At 39.3% G+C, this 12,013-nt stretch overlaps 1 protein-coding gene across 1 annotated transcript in view; it reads right to left on the reverse strand.

Annotated features, from left to right (window-relative positions):
* Window positions 1-12,013, reverse strand: part of DPP10 (dipeptidyl peptidase like 10) — a 231,138-nt gene that overhangs the window by 38,756 nt on the left and 180,369 nt on the right. Inside the window, exon 8 of the mRNA XM_057366529.1 lies at window positions 1,579-1,699. Coding sequence (XP_057222512.1) covers window positions 1,579-1,699 — 121 coding nt within the window. The remainder of the gene's footprint in view (window positions 1-1,578; window positions 1,700-12,013) is intronic.

Consider the following 12,013-nt stretch of genomic DNA (forward strand, 5'->3'; position numbering starts at 1 on the left):
ATGCTTTGTAAGGTAAAATGCTAACAACAAACTCATGAAATGACAAAAGAAAACAAATGAGGTCAAAGGAGGAAGAGTGCTCGATTCAAATGAAAATCTCTCTTCAAAAACTTCACCTGGACAACATTCACAGCCTGCTCAGCTTCTGATGCTATTAAAAACCTCTGCTGAAAGTGGAGCACTGCTCTAGGTTAATGGGAAAGGAGCAGTGTGCTCGTTCACCAGCAGACACTGGGGTTCTCCAGAGTGTACGGACAGAATTCCCTTTTATTCTGATTTCCAAGGTGTTGGTAGCTCACTGTAGAGCTCCCTGCTTGCCTGCAGCCCAGGGAACCCACAGAGCTCTCTGCAAGCCAGAAAATGCCACAGCCACTTGGGCCAGGGATTAAAAAATTTGGAAAACAATAMGCAAAATCACTCAAAAAAAGCTCTAGGACTTGCTTCATGAGGAAGGCTTTGGGATCATCTCCCACAACACTTCAGAAATTTTCTAGTGCCAAACTGGACAACTTTTGCTTTTGCTTCCCATCATTGTGACTTACTAAATTCACTTTGTCTTAGCAGAAACTTAATACACCACATCAACTTCAATGAGCTGTGTCTGTTTAAGTTCTTCAATATGCATGCCTTCGTGTTAGATTTAATATTATTAAGCACACAATAAACTATATTCCATTAAAAAAATGTTCTTTTGTCCTTATGTTTGGAAATATGCTGCCACATTAAAACATTTCAAAACACTAATGGAAACCTTGGGAATGGGTAACTATGAGACACAGGTTGAGGGATGCAAATTACCATTCTGACTTCAGAGTTCACTTGGGCAGGCACTTTAACAAAAGCCCCAAGGTGAGGTGTTTACTAATAACTACTGAAATGCCAAGAGGAGTGGATAGACCATTTTTAAGTGCCACACTGAAGTTCCTTGATGCACGGTGTTAACATCATTCCTAAAAAAACTTCAGATGAGAAATTTTACATCTCAGCTAGCCAAGTATTTAACACCAAGCAATTTATCTATAGAATACATGAGTCTCATAGAAGGAGTAACTGAAATAAGTATTMATTTTAAACTGTTATACCAGGCTAGATAATCTGCTCATATTTTGTTTCTCTTTATTTTTCCCTACTTAAATTTATCATTATGTTAAAAGCATTTTAGGCGCAGAGAGAAACATTAAGTCCTGGCTGTAGAAGACAGACTGAGCTATGCCTCACCCAAATTTGGGTGCTCTCTTCTATTGGGATATTTTAACTGTAAATCGGGCATTGTTATTGTCCCTAAAAGCAGAAAACTGAGCCCTTTCCCTCCTCACTTCTGCATGGTACCTGGTGTTCACCACACATTTGCTACAATCTGCTTGGAAATGAATTCCTCTTTCTCAGAAAACACTGCTGGATGCAAACCAGCAGCCAATACCAAGAAWGAACAGATACAAAGGCAATCTTGAAGGAAAATGAGAAGGGAAAGAAGCAAACCCAACCTCAGCATTTTCTGAAATGAACAGATTTGTGCTGCTGGGTCTGTACAAGGACCTTTCATCTGTTTTAATAAACAGATGTATTTGTCCAGCTTACCTTCATATAACCAGTCTGCAATTCCATTAAAAATAATTCCTTCTTTTCCCGAGGATGTCAGGCGCAATGAGCTGCTCTTTACATCAGGCTGATAGTAGATGTTATTTTCAAATATATAAATCTGGATGAGGTAAGAGAGAGATGGAGAGAAAAAAAAAAAACATTATTTTGGTAGATATAAATGAATGTTCAGCAATGAATATATAATCTKCTCAGAGGATCAGAACAGTCTACAGAATAATTCTGCATGAGTTTCCATGAACATTGTCTTCATATTCCCTTTTATTACAAATTTGAAAAAAAATAAGCAAAGTTTTAATACTTATGGCAAGCAAATCCTTCCTACGAAATTGTCTTTCCGTCTGAAATATTTCTACTCATGTTAAAAAGCAAAATCATACAGGAKACAAGTTTTATAACAGCTGAATGGATAAGGAAATTTTCACCTGGTTTTCTAACTGYGAAATGAGACACACTTCTACTGGGACACAAAGCATAACATACATCACAAATGTGAGTTACAGCTTTATATCAGCTACATACGGTGTGAGAACATCCTGGAGAAGCAGAAACAAAGAACAGTCTGCAGTTAACTTTTCTTATCTTGCTGATGACTTCTGACTTTGACACACAATGTTTTACTTCAAGTGCACTATACAAATGTTTTTTATTTTTCAAATCTGAGCTCCTCATGCTTTTCCCTTTTTTCACTGCCACCCATCAGCCTTGTCTGCTCTTCTCTCCCTGCTCTCTTTGTTGCAAAATGTATCACTCATTTTTTGAGGCTGGGCTCCACATTCCATGACAAAGTGAAATAAATTACAATGGCCACATGTACACTTCCACAGTTTAACACAAAAATCAAAGTAAYAGCAAGATTATGCACCACCTCAATTCACACTGAGGAAAATGCAGCTGACTGGAATAAAGAAGCCAAATGCCACAGAAATTTCTGTTTCACCATTTCAGCAAAGTACACGGATATACAGTGCCCCAGGGAGTGTAACAGGAAGCAAATATATTTCCACCAAAGACCACTTAAAAAGCCTGGCCATTTATCATTCTCTCATACTCCTGTAATAAATGACTTACGGGAAAATACTAACCAAAAATCAAAGTTTTATTATCACTATTACTGCTGTTCTTTTTGCTTCTAAATTACCATCTGAAATAGATTTCCCTATGAGTCCCCAAACTAATGATTTTAAACAGTAGCCAGCTCATGATTTCTGCTGCAGAAAGCAATAAAGTTGAAGTTTTTTCATACCATGACCAATGCAATGATTTTAACCATTACTGGGAACCAGGAGGGACTTGGGACTAACTCCTTTATGGTCAGCATTCAAAGCTCAGCAGTGAACTCAAAACTGATGCAAAAATAGTTGATTTGGTTTGAATAATCCAAAATGTACTRAGCTTTATAAATAGTATTTGGTACTGCTGAGAATTTCTGGGAAGCTGGTGCATCACCCAACATCAACAGCAGAAGAAAACAAGGATTAGAGAGTGCTGGATGTATCAAACTTTTGAAACATTATCAACAAGAACTTCTTGTAAATGTGCATTTCCACATTAAAAATGCACTTTTTTTCCTAAAGTAAAAAAAAAACAAAAAAAAACAAAAAAAAACAAGCAATAACAAGGCATGGTTAACTGTTTAACCAAGAAAGCCAAAATAATTTAGCCCAGTATTTTTTACTGAAATGAACTAAAATTGTTGCTATCAGACTATATTAGAAGTAAACTAAGTAGTGGGAGCCACTCTAAATACAATTGCTTCCTATGAAGCAACTTCTTACAGCTGACAATCTGTTTTTATATAAACAGCAGCTTTCAAGAGATTACAAAAAAAGCCTGCTTGGTCAAATGATTCTATTTTTATGTAATCTTCTTTAATTAAATTAGATAAATCCAATTAATTTTTGAAGATTAGGAGTATGATTTTTGCTTCTCTCCTCCCTTTTCAGGCTGTTAGTATTTTTAATGGTGACACTGTCTTGTCTCTGCARCGAAAACTTTCATTTAAAGCCATCAGTGCCAGTCAAGGTACAGGACTGAGAACTGCTTGCTTTATGAATGAACCATGAGAAGGTTTTTAATCCTGTTATTACTAGTTAGCAGGCATTGCTAATTCCATYTGACAGATCTCAGATAAGCAGATATCTCTGAAGGATGCTCACTGTTGTGCCACCAATTGCAGCTGCCTCAGCTTTATTCCCCACTCCTTTCCTAAAGCAGCTTTATCTCCATCCTCAATTCTCACTCACCCTCTGCACATCCTCACAATCTTCTCAGTCTACTCTGTCACTCAAAGTTTCCCTTCTTTCCTCATCACTCGTGACATATGTTCCTTCAACTTTGAAAGCTACCCCAAAACCCCTTTTTTTCCCCCTGAACATCTTGCAACATTTTAAAGTTCTTGAGTAGCAATGAAACCATTCCTAAGCTGAAACATGCAAAAAACGGTCCAGCCCCAGAGGAGAGGAAGTCCTTAAATGTGAAGTCCTCTTCTCTCTGCACAGTATCCAAGTTCCTTTTCTTTGCTTCATATATTTTTCTCTTTCTTGCTCAATTTAAACATTGCCACCAATACTTTCTGATGAAGCCTCCTTACAATTCTGCTTTATGCTACACTAAAATGTATTTCCAATCTTTTATTTTTTTTTCCAGAAACATCTAGAGACTAGATGAAAATTTTTGTTTTTTAAGGGGTGGCTGCTCCTGCTGATTACTCGCAGTACAACAATACTTTGAATTTATGAGCCACAAYTTGGTTTTCAAAACTGAGTGAAAGAGAGTGAAAGTGGTTGGGAGAGAACTCTGCTACTACTTTTCCTAAGAGACTGAAAGTGAAACCCTGCAAAGTAGAGAGCTAATCATGATCTGGGATATGAATAATTGATCAAAACAAACAAACAAACAAACAAACAAACAAATCCTCGGAGCACAGTCTTGCAAACGCATGTGCCTTACCTGGCTTCAGCAAGTAGAACTAAAGATGTGCCCAAAAATTTCCAGGATGGGGACTTCTCATACTTCATCATTTTGTAAATTGTGTTTTGAGCAATGCCACATAAACCAAAACTTTCCCTTGCTGGTCTCTCTCCACTCATATATGGGAGCAAGTAATAGTAAAAGGCTTTTCTCAGTGTACACTTGGGTCTATTTACTACATCACAAGTACTAAAATGGTGACTGCAACTCCTGAATCTTCCCAAACTGCTAAAAAAGGAGTTGCTAACTGTGTATCAGACAGGTATTCTCATGAGTACATCACTGGCTTTGTGCCCAAAACGCTTTCACAGCTTTCAGGTATGATGATAAGAAAATAAATTGAAAAAGGCATGAAGTGGAACCAGGATATGCTATTATATGTGAAAATTATTATTACGCCTTTTTTAACATCTTCTTTCCTTTCATGAGTATTCTTAAAAAAATTAAAACCATTTTTAGCTGAGACCCTCTGCTAATAATGCTGTAAATGTGGATAAGTGTCAAAATCTATTGCCTTCAAAATTATTTGACTTTTACATTTCTTAGAGATTTTGCTAAATCCTAGAGATTTTTGTGGGGGAGGGAAAACCCCCACAGAATTTCTTTAATTATTTTATTAAGTATTTTCYGATTAATGCAAAACACCTGCCAGAATGTTTTGCATTAGTGAGATATTAATTCTTGATAATGATCACATTTATTTCAACTGACTGTGAAAAATTTGAGGTCCTGCCTGCTCRAATGTTCCTCCTCAGCACTAATCCTTCTCTTTCTTCCACATCTGGCAGCCTCTAAACCATTTTTTCATAAACCTTCCACTGAATTCCTTCCGAAACACTTATTTACTGCTCACACCATGTTTCCCAATTATGGGATTTCCTTGCTGGAGTAGAGCACCCAGTCTGAGCAGTTGGTTCCAGATGACAGCAGCTGTGAGAGCAGAGCCATCCACTCCCCCAGCTGAACAGCAGAGCCAGGAGCTGGAGAGCCCCCTGGGTGCCTTTAATCACTTCAAACACTACAGGCAGAGACAAGCTGCTAAATCACAGCAAAACGCTCTGCTTTTTCCCTTTTTGTGCTGCCCTGATGCCTCCAGCGCGGCACATCCACACTCAACCCCTCCTCTGATTTCAGGACAGCCCCAGCCTCTGATGCTCCAGCCTGGCAGCTGGACGTCACTCCAAAGCCCACGTGTTTTAGGTGGAAGAAAAGCAAAGCTGGTCTGGTCAGCCTGGAGAAGAAGGGATGGAGGGGAGACCTGACTGCAGTTACAACTTCCTTGTGAAAGGAACAAGAGGAGCAGGCACTGATCCTTCTGTGTGGTGACCAGCAACAGGACGTGAAGGAATGGCCTGAAGCTGCATCAGGGGAGGTTTAGGGTGGGTAGGAGAAGATGGTTCTTCACCCAGAGGGTGTTTGGGGACTGGTGTTTGGAACAGGCTGGAAGGAAAGAAATAGAGGAGTGTGGCTATTGGTATTGTTTGCCATTCCGTGGATTCATTTACTCATGGCAAGTGCCAACCAAATCTAAAGTAACAGACCAGATGTAGCTGGAAAGGAAGCAAAGAAGACACCTGTAACTAGACATGCATTTAGGAAAAAAAAAATACAACAAGCACTGGTTTCTTTCTGTACAGGTGACAGTTGTACCTCTCTGAGAAAATCACCAGATTCTTTCACAGAACCTCGGATCAACAAATTCAGCAYTCCCACTTTATACCCCAGAGAACGTTACAGTCTTCCTTACCTCTCACACTGCAAATATCAGCTATGACAAGACTAAGGAATCTCTGACTATGCCCAGAAGGGACCTTCAGGCACTCAGGAAATGTTTTTGCTGCAGAATTGCTGCAGTTGCCAATGATAGCACTAAGGACATCAACCTCCTGAGGCAGCACAGCCCTGGCACAGCCCTGTGTGACCCTGGCAAGGACATACRGGTCACTCCTTTCTGGGCCAGCAGAGGTGTGTTCAGAGCCCAGCATCCCACCTAACAGAGCCAGGCTCTGTGCAGAGGGTAAGGGTTTTGCTGCTGCAGAAAGSAGCATCATGGATATTTTGGCCAAGCAGCTCACGTGGCTGATGGCTGCACCTCGGCACAGCGACACCACGCTTGCTCCTTTCCTAAGCATCCAGCAGAATTCCACCCCTTCTTGTGAGACTGCCAGCTAATTAGTTGGATAATTAATTCTTCAAAAGCTTCAAGATGCTTTTCCATCTGGGCTTGCCTCTTACCGCTCGCTCTGTCTCCTGTCTCACCACACATCAGCCAGGGCCAAATCCAGCTGCCCCCRGTCAGATTATTGGCTGTAATTTCCAGATGAAATATGTTTTCTCACTAACAGCCATTAGTATAAATAATATCAGCTATTCATGAGGCAGAAGAAAGTCAAATAAAGAGTATTTTCTTAGTTGCCCTGCAAATATTGTACTTTGCTCTTCAGAGATTAAACCACGACTTCTCCAGTTTCAGGTATAGCTCTAAGTTTATACTCCATGAATCCATATGTGCACACATRTATAYTGTATATATCYAAAGAGWYAATGTTCTTTTGTTCTTGAACATAWGGAAAATTCAGCAAAAACAAGSAYCTTACAYAGAAAWAAKAAGYKATATATTAAATGAAAWAATTAATTTTAGAACTATTTKTGAAYMATTTTTATTTTWAAAATGTRGTGTAAAAACCTACTGTTGTTTTCAGCACAATTGCAGAAAAAYGCAGATACCCACGCACTTCCTTTGACTTGTAAACAATATTAAAATTAACTTTGGATTGCAGGAAGAAACTAAAATCAAATCCCTGCATCCACATGGAAACCATGTGGTTGGTGTTTTTCTACAGTTGCTGTTAAGCTATTTAAAGTATTTAGTGCCACTTTCTGGATCACAGATCTGAAAAATTATAGAAATTGCTCCGCTTCTGAAATTTACAATTAGTTTTCACCAATTTTAAAAATCCTCCAAATCACCCATRGTATCTATCAATGCATTAATACCTGGCTTGGCATTTTCTCTACCACTACTCAGCATCCTCCAAAGCTCTCAGAGACACATTTTTTTCTAAGAGATCCACCAATTACGTTATTTTTAGTCACACTGTAGTATCTGCTCTCATCTTCAAGTCCAAACCAAACAAACATTTTCTTGTCATCTGTGATTTCACTTACTATACCCCTGGGACTCACAGACTTAAATTGAGATTGCCAGACATATTATATTATTATACCCACTGTTAGAGAAGATGAGTACCCCTTCCAGCCCTTTTTCCCTGCCAAAATCTTATTTACTTGAAGCAGATGCCCACTGAAAAACAAGGTGTAGTTAAGATTGTGTGTTTTGTGTGCCAATGCAACAACAGTGTAACTGCTATTTTCTTTTTTCTTCTTTTAGTTAATTTTTTTAAAATTTCTTTCCCTTTCACGGAAAAGAGAAATGCTTCTTTGGGGAAGAAAACATCATCCAGAAGAACTGGACACACAGAATTACACAGGAGCAGGGTGTCTGCCATTCTTGCCCACAGTAACCAGCTGAGGAAGAAGCTCCATGGCAATGAAGAGGATACTCACACAGAGAAAAGTGAAATGCAAGGGGCCAAAACACCACCCAAAACAGTTCTAATGCATTTCACTGCTGGGACTGATGGTTCTGCTGATGCCTTTCTTACAGGTCACGCAGCARTCTCTCAAACCAAAGAGAATTACTACATTTGAGATTATATAAACCACAGAAAAGTGGCTTATAAAGTTTTTATAGGTGTGAATTTTAGAAGGTTAGAATATTCATTAGTGACTTAGTGAGTTACAATCACACAGACTTCTCCCAAAAGCCTTTTTCCTTCCCCACATCTTAGTAAGTTTTCTATCCACATCATGTATGTTACGTGATGACAATTTAGAGGAAACTTTTATGGAATTGTATCACAAAACAGCTTTATTTCATATTCCTTTCCCCTGCATTATATCTGCAGTCTATTTAGATTGTGAGCCCTCACAGACAGGGTTTCAGGCTAGAATGTCTGCTCTAGTTTGCAATGCAGCTGCTTTGCWAGTCCAGGAGTGCACAATGGCTCTGATCTCCTCTCTGCAGATTTTTTCTTTTCTTTTGCTGGCCAATCTATACTGGTACAGAATTTTCAGAGCCATTCAGCTCTGACTTGCTCCAGCTCTTGCACCACAGAGTACTAAATGATGCAGGTACTGGGCCCCACAGGCACCATGAGCTCCCTAAGCCACGCATGGCATTGATCAGTGGAAGATCCACCCTCACATGATCCACGTTTCAAACAGCAGAAACATTGCAAATGAGGCGGAAACCAAATATTAGATAATAACAAAATTATTGTAATTGTAAGCACTAATAAYGATATTCACTCTTAAAGGTACCAATTTTCTCAAGGTTGTGATTGACCCACACAGCAATTCTTTGAGAGGAAGCTATGAAATGCTTTGAATATATTGTAATTAAGGCAGAGGGGAAGTAGCTGTTGATCAGTTCGAGACATGGAGACCTCCAAGCACTAATGTCCTACACCACCTTTTTGTTGGTGCAATTAAAACGTCTTAATTTTATTTTTGCAGCCATCAAGCTGCCAGACACAGCAGGAAGAACAATGCTGGAGCACCACTTTTCTTCTGTCTAGACTGATGCCACTGCATCACAGTAATGTGTTAGCACAACTGCAAACAATCCACAGGGCCATTATAWTTAATTGCTATTCAGATAGTTTATAAATCTACTGTAAACAATAGCAAGCATGCACTCATAATGCAGCTATAAGATTAGTTACTAATGCCATGACATAAACCAGGCCATGAACTCAAAGACTATCAGCAACTCCATGGTAACTCTGATCTTTATGTCCTTGATTTCCAATAAATGCAGGGCAGCATTGCCCTCTTTTGTTACAACACACATTAATTATGCTGCCTTTGCAATGATATTGCATGATGCTCACTAAATTCACACCCTGCCTCATCCCATGACAGCTCACCCATGAGAGCAAACACAGTGTAATATGGCATATAAATAAAAYTGTGTATAATATCTGAACTACGACCTACACAAAGAAACTGCTTCATAAATCTGCTGCACAGATCACAGCACGATTTCCTTGCCCCAAGCTCATGGTGTGGATCTGCTGCTTCCTCCCATGGAGCTGCCTGAAGGACTCTGCTGCTGCAGCACTGAGCAAAATGCCACTGAGGACTGGGCTGCTTTGATCTGTGATGTGTGGAACAGACTTACCCAAAAACAGGAATTCACACTCCTCCTTCCTCACACTTACTGATCGCTTCTGACTAATGAGCCAGCGTGGAGCTTATAATAAAWCCATAATCTGTCCTCACCATAAAATCTTTTAAAATGATCTCTGGTATTTCAGGCTCATCTCACACCAATATCAAGCATTCAATTATGCCCAGACTGATCAATCCGTAACAAGCTAAACTGAAAAATTTTCAATCTAGTTACTCCAGAAGAAAAAAAAAAAGCAATGTTGGGAGACAGAAAAATATCTAAGGAAACTGTAAGGGCTTGGTTCAGAGGAGAAATCTTCTGTTTTCTGTGATAAAAGGTAAGAAATTAGCATTCTAAACAGCAAGAGCAAAAGTAAAAAAGATACAGAATTGAAAATGCTGAGGTGTAAAGTCATATTTACATTTTCTACTATTCGTAGGGTGGTGGGCAGTTCCTGAGAACTTTGTACATTATGCAGTACAGTAGACCAGGATGCCTCTGAGCATCTGCATGTGAAACCCAAGCAGAGTCATCAGCTGTCTTTTTGATGGCAAAATTTTAGTGGATGACACCTGCACAGACTCCACACAGCACATCCAACGAAAGAAACAGAGTTTGTCTTAAAATACCTCATTAGGAATGAGAAAGACAGGAATTTTGACAAGCTCTTTCTTATAACAGCACATCTGTTTGGCACAGTTCAGAGTCTGGGAAACAACACCTGAAAATAAATATTTGCTCTCCTTCCACATAAAACTTTTGGTTTTTTTCTGTAAATAACCTGCTATAAATAGTCAAGGAAATCAGTGTTTTTGTTTTCTCTTAGATACCAACAGTACACCTGATTTTTAACCCTTATTCTGCACACCTTGGAGCTGCCAGTGGAGATACCACAGCCCCAAAACCACCTCTTTGCATTTCACTGTCTGGCTCAGGCTGAATCAACATGAAAGTCTAAGTCACTTTAGAACACTGCAGCAAAAGATTAGTCAAATCATAAACTGGGGCAAATCATAATCCCACTGTAGAGAAATAAAGGAAACATGCAAGGACATTTATGGGTGCTGAGGATAGAATTAAATGTCTTTTTCAAGAGGACTTGGCTGAAACAGAGAGAAACACCCAGGAGAACTGAACGTGCCCAAAGCCTTCCAACCTTGCTGAGAGCACAGTCACTATCACTGACACTGACAAAAACATGTTTATATTTCTGGTGGATGTTATGTGCCAAATGAGAAAATAAATTTTAACATCCAGCAAACAGAACCTATAAATAGAAGAGGCAGCTCCTGCCACACAGCAGGAGCTCTGGAGGGTTTGTGCCAAGCTGGTTTTATCCCTTTAGCCCAATCCYAGCAGAGCTCTGCAGGCACTGCAGGTACCATCACAGAGACTCCAAAGTCTTTTACCAGTCTTCTGCCAAACACTTTGCAAAAGGTAAATAAAATGTTTATTTACAATTGATTAGAACAACCCCTGGCATAGAACCTGAACCAGGAAGGAATTAGAAACCTTCAGACTCTTCTGTTTTAACTTTTTGATGCCTTACCATAATGAATTCTCCTCTTCCTTTTCCAAGGTGCTAAGGAGAATAGAATATAGCTCCTTTCTTGGTTTTTTTCTTCTTTTTTCTTTTTTCTTTTTTTTTTTTCTGACAGATAAAACTGTAATTTACATTACCAAAAGATGGATATGACAAATTTTCCACTCCATATATATTAGAGCCTTTTTTCTTAGTATCAGATATGAAGTGACTACGTGATTAAATGGCCCACAGACATAGGTAAGCATGCAGTGGTTTTGGGCAGGGTTTTTTGAGTTATATGTAAATACAGACCAGAATAAAACCTAATCTTTTCCAACCCCAGTTTAGCTAAGGATTCCATCAGATAACCAACTCTGCTTCACAGAGCATTCCCAAAGAATTTTAGACTTCTGAAATACATTTTTCGTGTTTCTGCTTTAGAGAAAGCCACACATTTTTCACACAAGAAGCACAGCAGTCCTATTTTATGAGCCATTGGAGTTGCAGTTAATATTAGCTAACAGAAGGAAGTGTGAATATTCAGATATGCTTTGTTACACACAGACATGTCGAACAACACCACGAGAGGTGCACATTGCTGTTTTCATTGCTCCCCACAGGCTGCTGCATGGAAAAGTCCTGATGGCTGCTCCTATCAAACACGTGTGACTACGCTGGTT

This window comes from Malurus melanocephalus, unplaced genomic scaffold, assembly GCF_030028575.1.
Source record: "Malurus melanocephalus ecotype Western Australia unplaced genomic scaffold, MMel_1.1 scaffold_67, whole genome shotgun sequence".
Classification (NCBI taxonomy): Eukaryota; Metazoa; Chordata; class Aves; order Passeriformes; family Maluridae; genus Malurus; species Malurus melanocephalus.